At 38.4% G+C, this 22,407-nt stretch overlaps 1 protein-coding gene and 1 long non-coding RNA gene across 5 annotated transcripts; one reads left to right on the forward strand and one right to left on the reverse strand.

Annotated features, from left to right (window-relative positions):
* Positions 1 to 330: 330 nt before the first annotated feature.
* Positions 331 to 13,447, reverse strand: LOC111245469 (transmembrane protein 135-like). 3 transcript variants are annotated; one of them, XM_022793860.2, is made up of 10 exons: positions 12,633 to 13,445; positions 10,891 to 11,014; positions 7,655 to 7,717; positions 6,962 to 7,050; positions 6,225 to 6,390; positions 5,828 to 6,025; positions 5,478 to 5,621; positions 4,951 to 5,049; positions 3,108 to 3,175; positions 331 to 2,444 (listed from the first exon to the last, which is right to left on the reverse strand). In XM_022793860.2, the coding sequence occupies exons 1-10, from the start codon at positions 12,926 to 12,928 to the stop codon at positions 2,258 to 2,260; spliced, it is 1,434 nt and encodes a 477-aa protein (XP_022649595.1). In that variant the 5' UTR covers positions 12,929 to 13,445; the 3' UTR covers positions 331 to 2,257. The 3 variants fall into 3 exon arrangements, with proteins under 3 accessions (XP_022649595.1, XP_086836516.1, XP_086836515.1); XM_086980390.1 differs by lacking the exon at positions 4,951 to 5,049 and having other exon boundaries at positions 12,633 to 13,447; XM_086980389.1 differs by lacking the exon at positions 7,655 to 7,717 and having other exon boundaries at positions 12,633 to 13,446.
* Positions 13,448 to 13,565: 118 nt separating this feature from the next.
* Positions 13,566 to 22,407, forward strand: LOC147757349 (uncharacterized). 2 transcript variants are annotated; one of them, XR_015321330.1, is made up of 3 exons: positions 13,566 to 13,803; positions 17,169 to 17,283; positions 21,672 to 22,407. It is a non-coding gene; the product is annotated as an uncharacterized LOC147757349 (long non-coding RNA). The 2 variants fall into 2 exon arrangements; XR_015321329.1 differs by having other exon boundaries at positions 21,808 to 22,407.

The following is a 22,407-nucleotide window of genomic DNA, read 5'->3' on the forward strand; positions in this document are numbered from 1 at the left end:
TTCTCTTTCCTGTTTCGTCATTCTCTAAAGACTAGGTGGTACGAACTGTCTGAAACTCCTCTTTTGCCCTACAAATTTATGGCATTTTGTTTGGCCCCTAGGATGGGCTCAGGTTTTGTCATGGACATTCGATCTACTAAAAGGCGGCAATTTAAAAAGCGATAAAAGCTTTTATGAGAAAACGCAAACCGTATTTACGTTCAACGTGAATAATTAATTGATAGTGACTAAAATAGAAAAAACTGAATCAAATATTTACGCTGGGACGCATGTGTCGAAGCTATAACCAGTAACCAATTACCAGAAACCAACGAAGAAGCACTTCGAAAGTAATAATACAGTTTAGATTTTGTACCTTTATTATTGATTTAAAATGTTTCTGTGATTCTATTTTCTGTTTTTTAGTTTAGAAAGGTCGAATTACTTGAGCATAAACATAAAGGCAATTGAAAAAAAATAGGTAGTAGTAGTGCCCCTAAAGAACAAATCAGGCCAAAATTCAGTTGCGTACCAAGTTTACATATCTGACGTGTATCGTTATCATAGAGTCCGAATTCGTTCTGATAATATTATACATAATAATTCTTTTATGTATATGAAACGAGCAGCAATTTTGTTTTTGTTATTCTCAGCAACACTGAATTTTATAACAGGCTTATACGATTTCTCATACATCTATTCTCTAGAGCCGTTGCTGTTATAGCATTTATTTTTTATGCAAAAAGACTTAGGTGCCTACTTTGTAGGCCGCAGTATTTCACAGCTATATATGCACTACTGTTCTATAAATTCTTAACATAATGAGTATGTTAAGCTGAAATCTGTAGCTTTATTTTTATTCGTTTTCTGACGTAGGTTCTGGGCCTCTGAGAGCCAATACACGCTCTAAAGGCCCATCACCGGTGGTCCTGACAGGGCCACTCGGAACGCATTACAGTGAGTATTCATCTATTAACATTCGACGGTTAAACGCATTTTTCAATAGTAAAATCTCTAGCAACAGTTGGTCTACTGTACCTTGCTTCTACAACGTTGTTATATGCTATTGTAGTGTACGACCGCTAAATGACAGTTGAGCGGGTTAATCGAATGAAGATAAGGCTTTATTATTTCAGGACATCAGTGGATAGCATAAGTAACTGAGCCCAATTGAACCGCGCATTTTAAATTCGTTGCCTTTACCATAGGTATCTTAGCTAGTAGATAATGCATTTAAGTATATACATATCTTCCGCACAGAAGTTAATATGTGAGTTCTAAGTAGGTCTCCTCCTAGCGTTCAGTCAGCTTAAACAGCTGTTCAACATTCTTGCACCGATAAGCTTTGCGAATTTCTCTTCAATTCGTTCTCTTCCCATCTTCGGTGGGTAATAATTTATAGAAGGTCCGGAGAAACTCTAACTGGTCTTTGAGCTTGAGCCCTTTTCCAGCTGCTTGTTTTTATCGCGTCTTTGCAATTTGTAAGGTATTCCAATTGAGAATTAGTTTTCGAAGTTCAACCTAACTCGAATTTATTGGCATATCGCTTCTAGTACACGCGGATCAGGACGAGCCTGCGGTAGAGATTTTTCGACCTTTCATTCTGGCCTTTTGGCTTATCGAAATAATACGTGCAGTAGGCAGTATGCCGCATGCTTAAAAGAATAAAGCAACCGGACAATGTCCGTGAAAAGCCACTCTAAGATTACATAGCAGTAGATCAGTCTTATGGCGAACGCCTAACGGTTTGCATTAGAACGATTTAGAGGCAGCTCTAATAATTTAGCTTCGATAGAAGGTTTAGGATAACTGATAAACATTTCAGATAAACGATTTAATAACACAACCTCACGTCTCAGTAAATTAGGCTTTGTTCTTTAAGACCACCCACGAATCCACCTCGGCGCCTCCCGAATGACGAAGGTACAATGATTGAACTTTATTAGATCTACGACGAAGTTTCTATTTGGCTATTTGCTTCACGTTGATTTCCGCTAATGTTGTTCATTACTGATTTGGGATGTTTTTCGGTCAGGGATCTTTGATCGCATGCTGTAAGGACGGAGTCGAAGGGAGGCGTATAACAGCAGTCAAACGAGATAAACTCTAAGACATTCTTCGATATCCTCTCAGTATTCCTCTTCAACCATATCTACGTCAGAGTAGCGCGTCTACGGCTTCTTTCTAGTCCACTTTCGGTGTATTCGGAGCTGGGATGTAGCGCTTATGTCATCGACACTCGAGATGATTCGACGGAGACACATCGGTATCCGCACAACTAAGAAGGTACTGGTTGTCTGCTATATGTCTTGTTTACATGATCGGCCAGAGACCAAACCCACATCGTTTGCATGTAAAACCTGCTCACATACTCGGGGTTGAGAAGAAATGGTAGATTTTCTTTGTACACTTTGGAACTGTCGAAGCCCATGTACGATATCGCACTCCAGTTAATGAGGGAGATCCTATGGAAGGAAAATTCTGTGTTTAATAACGTCAACGAGGACGCAGGACGCTCACATCAATCTAATCGCTGATTGTTCAAGACTACTATCACGTTGGCCTGATAAAATACAATCGTTTCGATATATGATGAAATGTGTTCAAACAGCATAACATTTTCCACGAACATACGAATTTAATCCTCTCATCTTTCTTATCGAGAGACAGCGCAGCCTACCGAATGACGCATCTGTGTGCGAACAAAGGCTAAAATGCTTTCGCATGAATTACAATGGCAACAAATACAACAAGCATAATGTAACTTTTTTTTTTTTTTTGTAAAATAAATTAGACGTTTATATTGAGCGTCTACTAAACATGATGGAGCAAAGATAGATAATCTATAACGCGGACGTCGACAGCCACGGTAAAAGATGTTCAAAGTTAGAAAATAGCTCAAATCAGATCGAAAATCTATTGTTTTTAGTCTTTAGATTGACGTTTTTATCTCAAGCCCACGTTTTCAGCCTCACTCTAGCTCACATTTTCGCCCCATCCTAGAATGCCGTTCCAATGAAATAAACTAGTAAGGGCACTGTTATTTGTATATAATTTTTATGTTTGTATGAACTAATAGATCTAGATTCATTATTATAATTCATATGTGCAGACACTAATAGGTATACCTGCGTCCAAGAATTCGATTTAGGAAGTTTACGTAGGATTTTCGGACGTAGTGAGGTTTAAGCGAGCCCTGAAATAACAAGACACATTAATATCAAATGCCAGTATAGTAAACGAGATTACTAGGCTGCGAAACAAGGAAGAGTTGTTGGATGTACAATGAGTCGATTGTACACATCTTACTGTGCATCCTGGTTATGTGGCGTATGAGGGAGTCACTTGGTTCGTAGCGGCTATTTTAGCTTGTATGAAATTGGTAACTCGCTCGATTGGTTCTTGCCAACAGCGTATGGAAAATCTATACCGCTCGTAAATATTTAGCAAAGAGTTTAGTCTATATTTAGGATACGCTGTTTACCTTTCGCCCGGCAACTCGAAGCACGTTTCTAGTTCGAACTAACTTTACCAGAATAATAGTAAACTAGATACATGGCTCGTTCCGATTTGACATTTTACAAGTATAAAACCCCTATTAGCGCTTGTAGCATTATGAAGTTATTACTTGTTAGTGGTTTTGCCGCAGTGTCCATGAAAGGATTAGTTACTTAATAAGTCTACTCTACTCGGACTCTTTCGGAGGAGAACTGCTTTCACCGAACAAAGTCGCGGTGTTTTCAAAATAATATAAATGGATAAATACTGAGACTACAAATGCGGATAGTTCCTAAGAGCAATAAGCCATATAAACTCGCCGACGTTATCATTATGCCGAATCTCGTAGAGTTTTCACGTTTGGATAAATCAGATCGAAGTTGAAATCGTACCGTAACGAAGCATGGCTTCTTGAAAAACTTAATGCTAATTGAAGAGTATAGTTTGGCTCGTTTTGTACGGAAGCTCTTTACTCGATTTCGATCCATGTTGAAGCGCAAACACGTTCAAGTTTAAGGTGGTGCTTACTAAACGCATGAACTATTAGAGCATAACATACGATACCGGAAGGCGCAACGGACAAATGTAACATTTTCTAACAATGGACAAATACAAACACGGTCTTATTCAATCAAAGCTTATGAGGTGTAACATCAAATCTTGACCCAAGACGATCTCTTGCAAAGGGCGTTATTGTGCACTGGAAATACAGCACAACTTTCCAACAGGATTCAATAAGCTTTTCTTTTTTGATACGACATCCTTATTTATAGGTTTTACTGCATAGTTGTTGAACCAAACTTGATTTACGTGACGCTAATATGAAATGAAGGATAGGTCATTTGTAACAAAAAATCTTTCTTCAATGTTTGCAATATAGTCGAAATTACATATTTTATCATCATCGTTGGTAAAATGAAGAAGCAGAGCTAAAGGAAACGATCCGGAGAAATTCATAACAACAAAGAGGTGGTTAACTTGGTACTGAATGTTATATATATATATATATATATATACATATATAATATTCAGAAAAAGAGTGCTACGCACAAGTCTCATTTTATGAAATTGCGTCAATTTTTTCAACGCAGTCCAAACCTATTGTTGAATATACCTATTCTGAATTGTAACATTGAAATTTGGAACTTCATTTAATTGAGCCCTGACAAACAATATTTAACAACGTATATGCACTGCTCAAATAGGTACGGGGGATTATCCGGACTATTTGATCTGAAATTCAGTGCCAGGGAGAGAGAGAGAGAGATGATATGGAGAGAACGTCAAATATAGACAAAGTGTGAGATGCTTATTCAAGGTTTAGAGGAATCGCTCGGTCTGAAACTCGTCGTATATTTCGAAAGTTAAGTGTGTAGGTCAAAAAAAATGCATATTACTTTCGAAAAACCTCCAGATCCCTAAAAAAAAAAGGTAATTACGAAATGAAAACAAAACATTCCTAATGGCACTCACCATAGCAAACATAATCCCAGAAATAAGAGCAAAAGTCAGCTGGGGCCCATATGGCGGAATAGGGATTGTTTGTTTTTTTACACCAGCCATGTACAAATCCTGCAAAGGATGCTGTGCCATGTTATTTATTTTATAGTATAAACAGCGCTTTGTGAAGAGCTTTTTAATTTTTGTTTTGAATATAATTTTTCTATTGGCAGAATTGGCTCTCTCAGGGAAACAATTTTACCTTATTACGCACTATTTAATATGGAAGTATAGAACAATGCTTTACTTGGGCTTCTAGGTATTAATTCGTTGGTGATATTGCTTAACTGAAGAACATTTTTGTTGTATATTGTGGTAACTTTACCCCATTGGCTGTTGGCATTGCTCAGTGTGAGCAGGTCCCGTCATTCTCGTGGATAAATTATTAATTTGAAAAAATCATCCTTATTTTAATACGTTTTTGCAATATTTTGAAAATAAAAGACGACATTTTGCATGGCAACTACACATGTACGTCATATCAGGAAACGTGTTCATACGTATAGGGTGTTGCATAACGCGTATATGGCTAATCTCTCCGAAGGCCAAAACAGGTAAGAGGCAAATGTCGCTAGCACAGACGAAGGTATGGTATGCCATAGCTCTTCTTTTCCGTTTCTCTGGCGAAGGTAGCAGGCCATTCTCTGAAGGAAATAGGTGAGTCATTATATATATATATATATATATATATATATATATATATATATGAATTTTAATAGAAATAACATTTTAGTAATCGAGCTTTGTGTACGATATAAGGAAAAAAAAGGATAATCGTCTCACTTCCGCAGAACAAGAAGAATTTTGCATTCAAATATGGTCATTCAATGGCTAATTATGAAACACTCACGTTGTAAACACCGCAGAAGCTTGCGAGGCCGGCTCCAAGATCAACGGCCATTGTCATATTCTTCTTAGATAATATCCTTCGCAGGGCAGCGGAGACCGCTAGGCCGCTTCGGACCTGCATTATCGCCTGGGGAATGGACGATACTAGCCGAAACCCAAGCGATGCTCCTGCGCCGCACGCAAATACGATCGCCGACCTCTATGAGAATTATAGAATGTCAACGCTTTGACCCGTTATTGCAATGTTTCAGAGATTAAATTTAATTCATATGTTACTTACATAGAAGTAATTTCTGTTCGTTGATCTAGGCAATATAATTCGCAAAATTCATTGTAAGCATATTTACTACTATATACATAGCCTTTTTACTCGTATCGAAGCAATTCACTTCAAGTACCTTGAGCGCGAATGAAGCGCAGGTATCGATGTGTCTGCATAAATTTTGACCTTGTGTTTCGCAAATCGAGGTGCCTGTTTTGCTTGTCGTGCCGCCGCCGCCGCCAGCAGTGTTCGTACTGTCACTACTATTAACACAGCTCAAGTTTTGCTTACCAACAATAAGCCTGCGGCGCAATAAAAACTTCATATTATTAATTAACCGAGTAGGGCCTAGTGTCAAAACTGTACATTTATAGGCCCTTCATCCCAGTATTATCTGCCTATAATTATACGTATGGCGCCTCCCAGTGGCGTCGCGTCGAAGGACAAAAGTGAAAACGTCTCGGGCAGTGTATTGTAGTGGGTAAGGGTAAGCTTTCTTGTCAATACGCGCGATAGACGATACGGCCTGTTCGAAACAGGCCGAATTTCGAGTGTACGTTAAAATCATTTATCTCTACGTTTGCCTAACTCGCTATATGCATAACTATAAGAGCTGCGGATAAATGCAGAGCTCTTTGAAACGGTCAAAAATAGAAAGAAAAGTAGAAAAATAATATTTTTGTCGGAGAGTCTATCAAGGTTCGCCTGATCTCAATGGTGTGGTAGCGGTAAATGTTAGTTCGCTGTGTTTCCAATAGAACTGCGTAACTCGAAGACGGATGCGCGACGAAAACCTTTTCAAAGTCGAATTTGCTTGGTTCCAATGTAACTAGTCTTCTGTAATAGGTAAATATTGCCCCCGGTGTTGCTTACAGTAAAAAATTGCTGAAGTTCGTTTGGGACAGGCCATTCGTCCTTGAGTAATACGTGTGGGTGGCAATGCTGGCGGCAAGCACCAACGGCTGAAATCAGTCGAGAGATTTGGCAGTAATCGTAGTAACAAGAAACATAGGTTGAATGATACTTACCTCGAAACTTCGATATAGTAGGGGCGATGTTACAAAAAAGGTAACTTTTCTGTGAAGATAGGTAGTTATTAATAGCTAATAATAAATAGCTTGATATGAATGCCCATAAATATTGCCGTATGATACCTAAAAGCGTTTATAAACGACCAGTATCCATTTCAACTCTTTGGCCACGTAGGATCATCTAGCTGCTAAGCTGCGCCGTGTAGATAGCCTTCGTTTTACATACAAGAGAGGTTTTCAAAGCAAATCGTTTTGCAACACCGTACCAGCACCTTTTTGCCAACAACAATAGTTGTTTCGGTAGCAGCTGAACAACCTAGGATACTCAGCATGTCAACACCTGACAGGTTGTGAACATAATATTTTGATGGAAACAATGCGCAAGGTGATGCGCAGTCAATTATCTATATTAGGTAGATTTGTTTAACAAAAACTACTCAGAAGAAACGTTATTGTCACAGCGTAGCTAAGAAGGCAGAGATGCTTTATAAAGTGAATTGCTCACAAAGCCAAGTTGTCAATGCACAACACTCACTGTAATGATAGGATGGCCCTTGATCTGGTAGTCTCTTGCCAGAGCTACAAACATCTCGAACGTCTGAAATGTTCAACAACGCCAAATTACAATTGAATAAAGGGAACAATGGTACGTGCCTTTGCGGTGGTCCGTTGTCGCTTGGACGAAACCCAAAAACAGGATACAAGGGGTGGTCCCGTGTTAACTGTGCACTTTCGAAATTATCTTGGCATTGTCTTAACCGCCAACTGCATAGTGCGCCGTTAGTTTATGTGCGGAAAAACAAGATCACACTACGGTGTTTGCAAGGCATATCATTTTTTATCATCGGCAAGAGACTTTAGATGTCGACTGTTGCTGTCAACTGCGACATTGAACTTTCACAAACGAAATCCTTATGACAAGTTACCTATATACATAGAAGCTCGTAAGTATACGAAGCGCATAGATCCCGATTATTACAAAAACATGGTCTTTCTACGTTAAGTAGACACTATAGTTACATGTGCCAAACGCATCGTGTCATTTTCTGTTCTCCTTGATACTGTACGTAAACGTTTAATAGTTAGTTAGGAAGGTTGTATTGTGTTTAAGGTGTCCTTTAGTTTTGTTAAAAATCTCCAATACTTTTCATCATGCATACAACCTGATTAATTAGTCCACATGTGTAAAATGAAAGGTCTGGTTTTCTATTCTACTCAACTTTTCGTGATCGGCAAAAGAATATTCGAAAATTTTGATTTGCCCCTATCACGGAACGAAAAATGACCAAACATTCATAAGACATGCGATAATTGAATGAAGCTCGTGTTGAAGCATAATTATTGCAATTAGAATAAAATTTCGAGCAGAATAATAATAATAATAAAAAGATCGTTTAAATAAAAAGACCGAGAAAATCAAAGCTAGGGATACTAGATTTTTTTTGTTTGTGTTTGTTTAGGTATTTGTTATGTTTCTGTATATGTGTTCCAATGGACATGGTTAAATGACGAAACGGACAATCAAGTGTTCGTTATAGCAGTCTGGCCTGGCCCCCAAAGATCTTTTTTATCATAAGCTTGAGAAGAAATTCTATTCCACGTCTATGCCAGGAAGGTTGGGCATGAAAATACAACTGAAACTGGCTTAATCTTTTTACCCTTTGCTTTTTTTCAAATGAGAACTAATTTGACGTACGCCGTGCAACACCTTATACGCCTAGTGGACGCCTATACGTCTACTTGGTGATGCACGCAGGAACACGCACGTAACTTTAGCTGTTTCTTCATCATCTTCTTTTTCATAGGTACAGCCACGCTCTTTTCGTGATGCGCATGCAAAATCACGGCCTTTTTCCCGACCCTCTTACGCAGCTGCTAGGCTAAAATAAAGATATTCACATATAATGATTTGAGCTCGTGCATGGAACCGTTCCGCCCAAGAGCAAGTTTTCTGTACGCTTGTAACGTTTCACCGAGTGGCAAGCGTGCGCCGGTCTTTGCTCCGAGATACCTCTTCCTAATGTCAGTGCTGTGGGACGGCCAACTACGATAAGCTGCCTCAAGTCTAAGTCCAACTTTCGACAAACTTGTTTTCTGCTGCTTGCTATTTAGTGGTTCTATTTGTTTGTGTTGATTTGTACTCTCTTTCCTTTACCACGTATCTACTGTGCTCTCCAGTGTTCAAGTATTTACCAAAATCGAGGAATAGACGCCCTATTTGGCCAAAAGTATATAATGATGCTTCAGCCAGCCGGTCAATTAGAAGGTTACTTGGCCAGCCGTTCAGTATAAGTTAAATTAGATATTCACTATGTCATAATGAACTTGGAAACGAACAACGTGCAACCTGCTCGTGGGCAAGCAGAGCCAGCCTTGGCAGAAATAGTGGAAGTAGTATATGCGAATGTTTCAACACACGGCATAGGCCAGACTCCCTATATGGTGACGGCTAATTACTCATAGTTAGGCAACTGATCAGGTTGAACCCTACAGTTAACTTGTTGATGATCAACATTTGAATATAAAAACATGGATGACACAGAAATAGAACATATTACCGCTTAAATTGCAAACGCATCGTGTAGCACCTATTTCAATCTGTATAGGCTTCCGGCTTCTGGGCCATATCCTTTCATCACTGTAGAAGGTAGTACAGTAAAATGCAGAAGTCAGAAAATGTTCTGGCGTATAGAGTAATGGCAGTTTCGGTTGAGATATGCATAAACGATGGTCGTAAGTGACAATACCTTTCCTCGCCAAAATTAGCGCTTTAAAGTAAGATTAATTCGTTAGCATTCGTCTTTGCATACTGGCCGCCAGAATCACATTTTGTTGTCTTAAATTCTCAATTAAGACTGTAAAATCCGAAGGCCGAGTTTATAGGCCCTTGTTCGTTTGTGCCTGCCACGTCTCTGTGTTTCGAGTTTCACGTCGGGTATTTGTGTGAAGCATTCCGTCAGACGGCTGGCTTCTAGCACGAAACGAAGCATGTCTATGCCCGGGTTTGAACTCGCGTCATTGTTATATCCGCCTGTTCCTTCTTTATGCGGACCTTACCTAAATTCATATCTTACCGAGTAACTGTTAAAAGGAAGCTGGTTTCACCTAATAATAATAACAATCATAGTAGATAAAATATTTGCCTATTATCGAAAAATAGCATAGGATACCGAGCATTATTGGTTTTCCTCTCTTGCGTAGAACCTACGCACGGCTTAGGGGTGTTGCCTCGTTAACTAAATAATCGTCGTCTTACAGTAGCATCCATCTACATAGGTGCTGCTTTCCATGTACATCGTAATGTGTGGACACGTCTTGGAAAAGCCCTCATTGCCGATGAACGAGCGTTGGATGTGGGAAACACGGTTCGAGTGAATCAGATCGATACTGAGTAAATACACAGCTGGACCCTTCATTTGGCTATGTGAGTTACTCCCGTTCCTTCGATTGTCACATTGGTTGTTCAGAAATAAGCTCGCTCTACCCGTGATATAATTCAGGCAGCATTAGTCCAAATGGCAATTAGAAATAAATGGCTGTTATATAATAAGATCCAAAAGCTTACAAATAATTTGGGCATGCATGTATCTTGCGGGGGAAGTGTTTATCGTTGTATTTCTGTCATGTTATTGCAGTACTTGCTGTCTTTACTGCCTCTGCAGTAAAAACAACAGAAGCATGAGTTTTTTATAGAAACTTTTGTATCTTGCTCAGTGTCCAAGTGCTTTAAACAAGTTATCGGATACGTATAATTGGAGCCGTTGTACTTACTAGTTGTAGCATGTAGACTATATAGAGATGCAGGCGACGATCCGTCTCAACGATACCTGCTAAAAACGCCGAGACGAAGCTTGCCATGTACAGGATCAACGGATTGTAGAATCCAAGGTAATGTCTAAATTGTCAATAACCAAGCAAAGTAATTATGAATGTGTCATAATCTGTTACACAATTGTTATGAGAAAAATGTTGTTATGCAATGCATTTCTGCAAAAACGAATAAATCTTACGAAACTTACCGAATAATCCTAGAATTTCCAAAAACCAACATAATTTCTATAGCCTAACCTATATTGCAAAAGTCCATATGGAAGCTTATAGGACTAATGGGATGGATTACATTTTTCAATTCTAACACCAAATCCGTAAAAGTTCAGATTAGCTTCAGTCATTTCTTGTGAAATATAGAGGCGGCCTGTTGTATTTTTACCCTTGAAAAAGGATCAGTTAACAAATTAGGAGTAGGTGCATCTACAGCTGAATCTATCCAAGTGCCAATGCATATTTCTTTGACCGAACATCTATTTTTTTCTTAACCTTATGCTTGACCTCTCAACCTAGTTCTACCGGTTCTTCCACACTTTTTCTGCTTCTTATACCCTATAAAATGCATAATTGTTCCAGAATTCCGTTGGTATATTCTAGCGCACACACACGGTACTTTTACAGATTCTTGTTAATTTGCCATTTGTGAGACATGTGTTAATGAACCTCGGTTGTATTTTTCCGTGCAAAAACGCAGAACGCAGCTGGTTAGAACTGATAGAATGAACGATATCGTCAGATCTGCCACATTTTAGCAACTACCACATAACGTATACGTGCATCCGCTTATAGTGGATGGCCGTCACTGCTAAAATTCTCTACTGTATTGACTAGAGTGAGCGCGTGTGACTTTGGGGCAATAAGTTTGTTGGGCCTACGTACGTTGAGCTGGTCAGTTGTTGTTTAGAAATAATCGTCATGCAGGCTCACGCAATTCGAAGGGTCAAATGACCTTCAGCTACCTTAAGGCTATTAGCTTTCTTTATACAATACATGTGTCGTATCAAGTATGAGTGTTTGAGTAGAGAAAGTTCAGTAAGTCCGTTAAACGAACGAAAATTACTTGCATAACTTTCAGGAGAAGCAGCAATAAACTCGGTTAATAGGTGTCAACTTGAGGTTCATTGAAAGTACTTGTAGTAATAGTAATAACTTTCTATTTAGACGGCTATACAAAATATCAAAAAGTTAAAATTTCCCATATGAGTTAATTCAATGAATTCGAATAGCCGGCCGTCAACAATGACGAGTTAAAAATTTGTCAGACAGATAACGTTCGATATAAAACTTATAGAAGTGTGTTTCTAGAGAAGTTGACTCAAGGAACAATTATAGTTCGTACGTTTTCATACCCAAGCAGATTAGTACACCCTTTACTACTTAACTAGAGTAAATATAGTTCAGTTTCCAGTCGAATAAAACACTTGTATGCTATACCCTGACACTTAATAAGGTGTAGTTAGTTACTTAGTACGCTGCAAAAGAAGAATCCCTTTTGTATCGGGTTCGAATTTAGAAAAAAAAAAACCTACCTATGTACCAGGTCCGTATAGGATATTATCCATTATTCTAACCCTTGAAAAATTTTGGTCAGTTTATGCCGCTTCCTTATACGAAACAGCAATGAACAGACGCCTATAACTATCACTATTCTGTTTCCACATGCATATTCTATGGATCATACGTACCCTACGTTACAAAGGATTAATGATGTGACAAAGAAGAATATTCCAAGGGCTGTTGCTGAACGGTGAGATCTAACCAACACGGTGCGAACGATCGGCCATAAATTCTTATACGATACCGTTTTATACCGGTAAATATAAGACGATGAGTTCAAAAACAGATATAGTGGAAGCAGTGATTTGTAAGAATCGGTGAAGAGCTGAAGACGAACTTGACTACAGCTCGGGTTCCAGGTGTGGCCTAATTCGTAGCAATTGAATCGTAGTCGTGATAACAGAAGCTTTGATAAAATCGTCATTGTGACACTATTCCGAATAGTACGTTATTAGCTCTATTCCCAAAAGCGGATCACAAATAGTAGTCAAGTTCATTTACACACAATGTTTATCGTTGTGCTTGTGTATCTTTCGTTATATCCACAATATGAAAACACAAAAGCTGTACTTTTAATAACGATTCTATTGGAGTCGAAAATGCTCGCTCGTGTATTTGACGACCCTCCTAATCGATGGCCACCGAATAGTCTATCCGACGAATCAGTACCGTTCACAGGTCAATTTTCCTTCTGTGACGCTATGTTGGCAGGGCACTTTTTAATTTCCACGCATCGAAATTACATAAGCGTATGACGAAAACTTATCAGGCTGGTAAATAGTTATGTAGTTCGGCTCTTGGTTTCATTACGCCAACGGATAACACATACTGAAGTTTTTCAGTTTGAACGTCAAATGAATTATTACTTGTCGCGGCTATGTGTCTTAGGCGGTCGACGAGATGATTGTGGTAAGGGAGCCTGTTTACCATTGTCATCTTTTTCCTCAACAAACAAATAGGCACAACCAGGCGCTTTATACAGGCGTAAAATAGGAGAGTGGAATAAAACATGACGAGTGTAACATAACAAAGCAGAAAAAAAACTAAAAGAACAAAAGCTTTTGTTGGGTGTATACAAAGAAACTTGTACGCCATTTCAGCTTCCTGCTTTAAAGGAACCAGATAGCTGATTCTGTTGGAGTTATAGGCACAATTCGTGAAGGATTAAATTGTACACATTTATCTATTCGTTGCTTAGTTTATATTGTTTTTTTCTACTTCTGTCCCGTGCCTCCGTAGACGTCTACATGAGTTAACCGAAACAGAATGCAATCGGATTTGGAGGCCTATAATTAACAGGTAAAAAATTTCGCTATATAACATATTTATCACCAAAATGAATGATGGGTTTAGTGAACTAACACTTCTTTGAGCCAGTGACTGGCAGGCATTTTTTTTTATTATAATTAGAAAAAAAGAACAAGTAAAAAATATGTTCAATGTAGCAAATATTTTAACAGTTTAGTCTGGTAGACATTGTAAGTTTGGTCAACGGGAGACGACCCATGTAATATAGGCAAACAATGTATCCAGTCGTCAGCTCAGCATGCAAGGCGGGATATGATCCCAATTCAGACTAGAAGACTGAACATGCCCTATGTTGGAGGGTGTCGAAACTATGCGCAAGGCCTACAGTTCATTGGGGACGTTGACAAGTCAAGCTTGACAATTTCTGCTGAAGTTATTATTGCGCGGTAGTAAATTCCATAGTAGTGGTTCTGATTCTACATATATATTCTACAACTAGGCGCGTAAAATTTGCCCTTTTGGGATCATATTTGCCTGAGTCCTTGCCACCATAAATTAGCCCTGTCTAGTACGTCCCATGACGGTATGCAGTCGCTATATGTGTCAGTTTGATAACATATACGAGAAGCCATATCAGGATGCGAAGAAAGCCGCTAAGCAACCTGAAAACAACTTAATCATCTCAAAATTGTCACTACACAAATTAATCAAAATGAAAGAAGGAACAAACCGAAGTTTATGCCTATATTGTTATCATTCTGAATTTATTCAGAAGTCCCAAATTGGATAACAATAAAATCATTGTTGTTAAAAAGTCGGCAATAAAATATTTAATTATTCTATTGACTATCAAAATTATAAATAAAAGATATAAAGACATTATTAACTCCAATGTAATTAATGAAAAGATCAACTGTCAGCTGGGAAAGCAACTAAAAAAAGCTGACAAAAATTAACGAGACACTTTCTAGTAACTTAACGGTGAATACAACACCAGAGAAACGTGCTCATTACCACCAAACGACCTGACCGTTTACAGACCGGCAACGTGGCAAAGCCTACGGTCGTGACGTTTGTTTGTTTGTTTGTTCGTTTGCTGCTGTTAATCAACTTAGACTATAGATACAATTTTGGCAGTAAGAGACAGCTACTGAATGAAAAAAAAAACAACACAAGTATCGTACAAAGCATCGCTTTGAATCGTTCTTTTGCGGGAGTCATGATAATGCTCGTACCGTAAAAAAAAAAAGTAAAATATCGTATACGGTAAAAGTTTACGGCAAGTTGCCCGCCAAACGTTACGTTTTATTTGGAGAAAATGTTTTTTTTTTTCGCGCGACATAGCTTGTTATATAATGGACACGAATGCGGTCCGAATCTTATCCAACACAGCAAACAAGGTCAACAATGTATTCTGAAATTTAAATAAGAAATTATTTAGAAACGATCTCTTTCCTTACCTATCTTGTATATAGCGAACAAGACAGATATTCATGAAAACAACCCATCTCGCTCTTAACTATTGAATAGTGTATTTTCGAGAAGAAGAGGCTGGACCACTTATGTGGTCTAACGATCACAAATTCAGGTAATCTATATTAAATGGTAAATTAGGTAATCAGGTATAGCATGGCAGCAGTTGCCTAACCTCGTTATTTAGGTAGCCGTTGGCAGCGCGGTGTCAATAAAGAATGTTCGATCGTTCCGTTCGTCAACGGCGACGATAGTAATCAAGCACTATCAGTAAGGCTTTTTGAACAACTCGAGTTTATTGGCTGAAATACACTTGTCTCCTCGCAATTTTTCGCGCTATAGCACGATAGCAGAATTAGAAACACAAACAATTTCGCGAATCGGACACGTACTACAGCTTGAATGATCTTTCTCAAAATTACAGTGATTGAAACAACATAATAAACATGGTTGGTTATATCTATAACTATCGTCATTATCATGGCGTACGTCTGTATTCTTAATATTGAAAAATTCCCGAACTAGTTTAAATTGCAGCAAACGAACACTAGTTACATCTTTCTAGATGGCTGAACGATGACATATATACAGCATCCCGCATCCTTAACCGTTACAAATTGTCGTGACCTTATCCTCTCCTTTAAACTGACCTTGCCAGCCCTAGATGTTAACAACTTCAATGTCACACGGTGCAAAAACAATGCCATCAGATGACTGTATGGATCTCTATACGACATCTGCAAAGCTGAAATCGACCGTGGATGTCAGACGATTTCTTAGATTTTTATCAGAAGATCCTAAACCTCTAACCAACGAAGCGAAACGCGAGACGTCTAGTCGAAACACGTTTTGCAATGACGAATTAGGAAAGTGACTAATTTTTAAAATCGATTATAAACACTCGCTGTAAAAACAAAGAAAAGGACGTATACACGGTCCGTATTTGAGCTGAGGCATTAGTCACGAATTAGGCTTATGGGCCTGTAGCGAATGTTCTATTGGACCATATAAGTTGAACATGACTGATGTAACAACAATGTAACATTTAGGTAAACGTTCTACCGGCCGGCGAGTATCTTGTTCACAAAATGCCCCTATTAACCAGCTGTAGTTTCGACTTTTTCAGTTTGTTCAGTACGTTAAGGTGCTTAATGACATAGTAGGTGCAGGAAAAGCGGGTGGACACCGTGACGCAAATGGCGAGGAGATTTGCAAGGCTACTTTATGTTCCAATAGGGGCGCTTCTAACGAGATACTGCGGCGAAATTCGACAACGACTGAATCGTACCGAGGGGGGTTCAAACTAACTGAGCTTGAGCTGTTCAAGCCAACACTTCCCTAATCATTTTACTTGTTGAGGTCGTGTACATTAGAAAACATCTACGAAACTATAGGTGGTTTATATATTCCTGGCTGTTATAGTTAGGATACTGCTTATATCAGATGATACGCTATCATAACTATTAATATTCTGGATCATTGAAGCCGATTTCGAAATATCGGTATCATTCAAAGGTTGTCCCATTTTACTTATGACGTCAGTGAAGAGGAATTCACATAACGCTTTCCGTATTATCAAAAACATCTTTTTTTTCTCGTTTCGATCTAGCCAATATATTACAAATAAGAATTTAGCATTGCTATCGGCTGAAAGTGAACGTGTGTTTGCATTGGTCTGATGAAGTCCCAGTCAGATCAAGCGAATTGCATTCGAGCAAATGGGGCAAATCTGGTTTACAACGCCACAAAAGTCAACCGCTTTTTTCTGTACAAAGAAAAAGTCTGATCAATTTCGAACCTTTCGCAAACTTTCATATATTCACATCTCTAATTTTTTTTTTTTTTTTTTGAAAAATTCTGTTGCCGCAGCTTTCAGTTTATCACAGCTGCATCAGCACGAATCGCTTGTCTAAAAGAAGCTATTTGCTTGATTAAACTTTCAGACGCTGTTTTCCTCCGGCTCCGGTTCACGATGGTCTTGCACTGGATTAACCTTCGCAAATGCATGATATTGAAAAGTGTAGGAAGCTACGCTGCAGGATTGGATAAGTGAAACAGGTAAGGTTGTCGGCGGGTCGCAAAACGCGTGCGGGAGAGTTTTTGATCGAAAGGTAGTGTAATTGAACAAAAATATGTAGCTCAGTCACTTCAGAATCTTGATTCAGGCCATATATATTGAAGAATTATTTCTTTGAGTTGTAAATACGTCCCGCGCAGGAACAGGGTTCCAGGACATTTTTATTTGCAAGTATAACACGTGCACACGTTATCTAAAGCAGGCCTAAATAGGCTTTCTTTTGTATCAACATGTTGAATTTTATTTATTGTTACTGTACTATCTACGGTGTGAATCCGATGAACGTTTTTTGGGTTGTTACTTGCGTAAGTGTGCGCCTACTACAAAAAACCTGATGCTTTTGACATAAATCATTGAGAAATGTTTCTTCGTGATGAAGTAGACTAGAAAACTTTCACTGCATGATGCCTGCCGGAGAAAACTAATAAACAGTCGGCAAACGTTTACCAAAACAGTCAATCAATATTATGATAATATAAAACTATGGGAACTTGAGTTTTTTTTTTAGTTTTTTTGCAAATACAATGATATTATCTCAGGCGTACTAATGCATTTTCAGCTCAACCTCTGACTATCTCCGTAGACGAAATTCGCGAATATTATTGTTCTCTTTCACGCGTCAGACATCGTTCGACGCGTCCTAAGAAACACTGTTTGTTCTCTAATCTGAATAGACATCGAAATAGAGCTAGAAAATGTTACTCGAGGCACAATATGCTGGTTACTTTTCAGCTAACATATTAAATAAAATTTAGGTGATGATTCAGTGTGTGTGTGTGTGTGTTGCAACTAATAAAAAACAAAGGTTTTTTTTTAAAAGTTAGACATCAAGAGGGCACTTTGCCCCTGAATGATAATCATTGTCTAAGCGGTTCAAGAGCTTTTAGAATAGAAAACTTCTACATGAAAAAGAGCTTAACGTAAACATGCATAGAATATTCGGATATGATTTATATGCAAAACGATGACCTATGCAAAGCTGTGTAGAATTTCACTACTTTTCTATCAGGACATTGTCATTGCCAATAAGGCGCAGATTTTTTAGTCCAATCTAAGGCTCAATATGCTATTACTTTTTCCCAAACAAACTAAATATTCAAACAGAAAAGTCTGTAACTGTTTTGATTAAAAAAGCCGAAAATTTAGCGGCAGGCGAATCAGTGAGCTACCTTAAAATGCAAACGACAATAAATTATTATTTTTATTACTTTAACTTTATAAAACAATGTTTTAGGAAGTTGAAGATTCATTAGATGGGATCAGAATCTATTTGGGGTTACCGTATAGCTCAGAGCGAATGATACTCATATCAATGATTAAATACAACTTCCCTAATAAACTTGCTGTTTCTACCTTTTTTCATGTTTTTACCTGGATCAAACTTTGAATCTTATCTATCTCAAGCGAAAAATTCTAACTGTAAATGTTTTTACAACTTTTTTTTTTATTTTTTACTCTTCTGAGAACACCGTATTTTGTGACGAAAATGGCTGAGAGAGATGTGGGTGTTAATTACTTTATCTAATGAGCTGTCCATTTACTTCCAAAATAACTAGATGAAAAAAACGTTTTCTTAACGTTGAACTACGCCACCAGTAATACTGTTGCTGTGATTCAGGCCACCCTACGCGATTTATCGAAGAGGCAAACTTACTGCACGGAAATGGGCACACGTAAACTACGTGCCTGTGTGAGTAGGCATATACAAAGCACAAAAGGCGACTGATTGCGAATCAGCGTCGTCGCTTTTATCTGCCATTACGCGGATGCGAACGACGTCTGGCCCTTCGGGGAAGGCTTTGCCGTTCAAAAAGCCGCTGACTGATTTTTGTTCATTCGTGAACGATGAAAATTTCCTGTAAAGGTAGGCAAGTGTCTTGAAAATAACGTTTCGATGATCTTTGGCCACCATCAGTTTCGAGGCGGACCTGTTCCTCTCGGGGGTCAGACTCTGTAAAAGTTACTGCTTAGCTCAACGATAGAGAGCATCTGCATACGCGTATTATGTAGCATAATTTATGTGTGGAAAATTTTAGCTCATTATTTGAAAACGGATAATTATAACTAATTAGTAAATAAAAGCATGCAATTTTCAATATAAACGACATCTGTATAGCGTCTACATGCACATGCAGACTAGAGACGACAGACATTTTTTTAGCTGGGTTAACGCCAGCGTTGTAGTTCCCACAACTAGGCCTTTGGCCTTGAGAAGATTTGCTACGTAGTACATTCCTTGAGTCAAGCTACCGTTCTTCTTCCGTATTGTGCGCAGAAGAGGTATTAACGCAACGCTCTGCGCTGCAGAACTTATGTCGTTATGTTACACTGCAGAATAAACAGCATAAGAACGACGAATGTTTTAACTTACTTAACCTTTTCATTTACCTCTCGTCTTCGAACCGTTATTTTAGCTATTTAGGCACACCATTGCATGTTTTTACAATGGCTAAGCGGTCGGCTACTTAGTGGGTAAAATCTGTGTGTCCTTTTACAGTACTGCACACATTTTAGCTCTTTAGATATATAACTTTACATCCTTCAGACAGTTATGATGACATAACTGTAGTGGTTCTTTTTAAAATGTTTAGATATTCCTTTAAACGTGCGTGTTGTTATAATAACTAGCATAACTTTGTTGGGAAAACTTTTAGGCTTAGGTCTCCTGCTTGAATGGGGCCTTGATATCGATATAACGCTGACAGAAATACCGTATTTCTATTGGATTCACTTTATAATGGATCTATTTCATATCACACATCTGGAGCGCAAGTATGATTTGATGCTGATCGGTATGAGATTTGTACCCTCGTAGTCAAATGCAACCTATGTATATACGGTCAAAACTATTCTTTTGCCAATTCTTGGATTACCGATGGCGTAGCTTTACCCTCGTGTTCATACTTATTTGCCTGCTAATGAAACACAGTAAACTATACATCAGTCAACCGTATGTAATTCCCTTTTGATGCTACTGACCAAGTACATTATGGGCTTTTTTCCATCGGCTAGGATAAGGCGTTCGACGTGAAAGGCTCAATGAAATGCTTTGTCGTCTCCTAATTATATACGTTTTTTTGACTCCTCCTTAAAATAACCTTAAGAATTTAATAATAGATGCGAGGAGATCCTAAACAAAACCACTTCAATTGAGAGTAAACGTAGGCAAGCTTACGAATCTCCTCACATAAAAGCCTAATCAATTTCACTAAATGATGATAAAATAAAAATCACAAAGGTAAGATTTGGCAGACTCTCCCTAAAATGGAGTTTAATTAGTATGGTAGTTTTTGCACAAGGACAACTGATTTGCCACATTTTTCCTATACAAACGTGTTTTTTCGACACGATTTGTAAATGTTTTTTATAAAAACTATATACTTTCTTTGTTTATTACTAGTATTACCAATAAATATGTTATAATACTCTTAAATTTTTTTAAATTAAATACTGTAGATAAGCTTTCATTATCTATTTAAGTAATAATACGTAAATTTCAATAGTGTTGTTCGATCGCGTTGTCTTTTTATTGTCCAATTGTTATTTCCTATTGTCCCTTCATAGATGCTGTATTTCCTCTCCAAGCTCTTGGCCACAGCAACTGCTTTACGTCTTTATTTACCACTTCTTTTTTATCATATATACTGAAGGCGCTCCTATGATAAACCTAACGAACATTTGCCTTGTAGCCTGATTGTATAGTTTCAATAGCTGGCCTCCTTTTCCCATAATGCATTAAGCCCCTTAGCCTGAGACAGGAAGACAGTCATGCCCTGTGCAGCGCTTTTCCTTGTTATTGATATTATTATCGAAGGAAACTAATATAGAAACTTTAATTAAGCGTCTGGCCACACGCCCTGATCAAGAACGTTTGTAATACCGGCGAGTCGAGAAACACATTACATATATGTACGTATGTATGCATCGATTCTACAGGAGAACAGAATAACCGTCGACGACACAGTGACTGAACTCCTGTTTTTGATACAAACAACTGGTCCGGCTCACAGGCCAAATTAAATCTACTCGAATCCTCTATCTTGCTAAAAAAACTTCCCTGATTAAATAAGAGGGACGAGAACATCAGTCGAAGTGATCTTGTATGCAGATAACATAGTGGCATACGGATGGAACAGGTTCCTGGTGTAGCGTGCCTCAGACCGTCTTCGGTCAGAGTTAGAATTAGGGGGCAACGTAGTTTGGCTAGCTACTGCGTATTTCCCTGAACGCGTAGCCAAAGTAACCACAAGCAACAAGCACGCTGGTCCAAATCTTAACGTTTGTAAAGATTATTACCAAATAATAATTACGAGAGTAAGATATTACTAAGCTCAATAGTTGTTTGTATGATTGCCATGACGTTTCATAGGTGTGTTGGAGAAGTCTACTAAGGTTCTTGATTCTATGCCTAAAAGTAAACGATCGCAAGGACGTGAAAGGTTGACTAAAAAAAAATATTTGGTATTTATTGTAAACCTGACTAAGAAGGAGGCAATGATTTTTAGAAGGAGAAACAGGATAACGACCACTGACATTGTATACTTCGCCAAGCCGCCTTTCGCCTGTTTCAGTCTTCCGTACTTGAGACTGTTTTGCCGTCCAGAAACTTTAGCGCGCATCACCGAAAATTAAAGCAAGACAATGTTAACCGCATAAACGATTAAGGCACCTGATCGCTCGTCCTTCGCAACCGCTGTCAGCGCCGTTCGTCCTCAAGACCTGGCTCCGACCGCAGTGTGTAAGGTACGCGTCATTTGAAGAGTTTACAGTAAAGAAACTCGGACGTCTAAACCGCGTCGAGTTCTTTTGTCTCAAAACGGCATTGAAACTACACGCCACCGCTTGAAATCGTCTCGTTATCTCCTAGCCGACTTATTACAGCTGTCCGAAGACCCATATCGGCGCTTTGAGATCCCAGCAATGGAACCCAATTTCTCAATTCAATTTTATATACTGAACAAAATCTGTATAACCCATATGACGCAAAGTGTTTTAGTAACTTTAGATATTCACTGTAATTTTGGGATATTGTACCTTTGACTTGTATGCACAAAGTACTCTACAACCACCAGCGAAAATAAATAAAAGAAATATGATTAAAATGA

The sequence above is a fragment of the Varroa destructor genome, unplaced genomic scaffold (genome assembly GCF_002443255.2).
Source record: "Varroa destructor unplaced genomic scaffold, Vdes_3.0 BEIS01000002.1, whole genome shotgun sequence".
NCBI lineage: Eukaryota > Metazoa > Arthropoda > Arachnida > Mesostigmata > Varroidae > Varroa > Varroa destructor.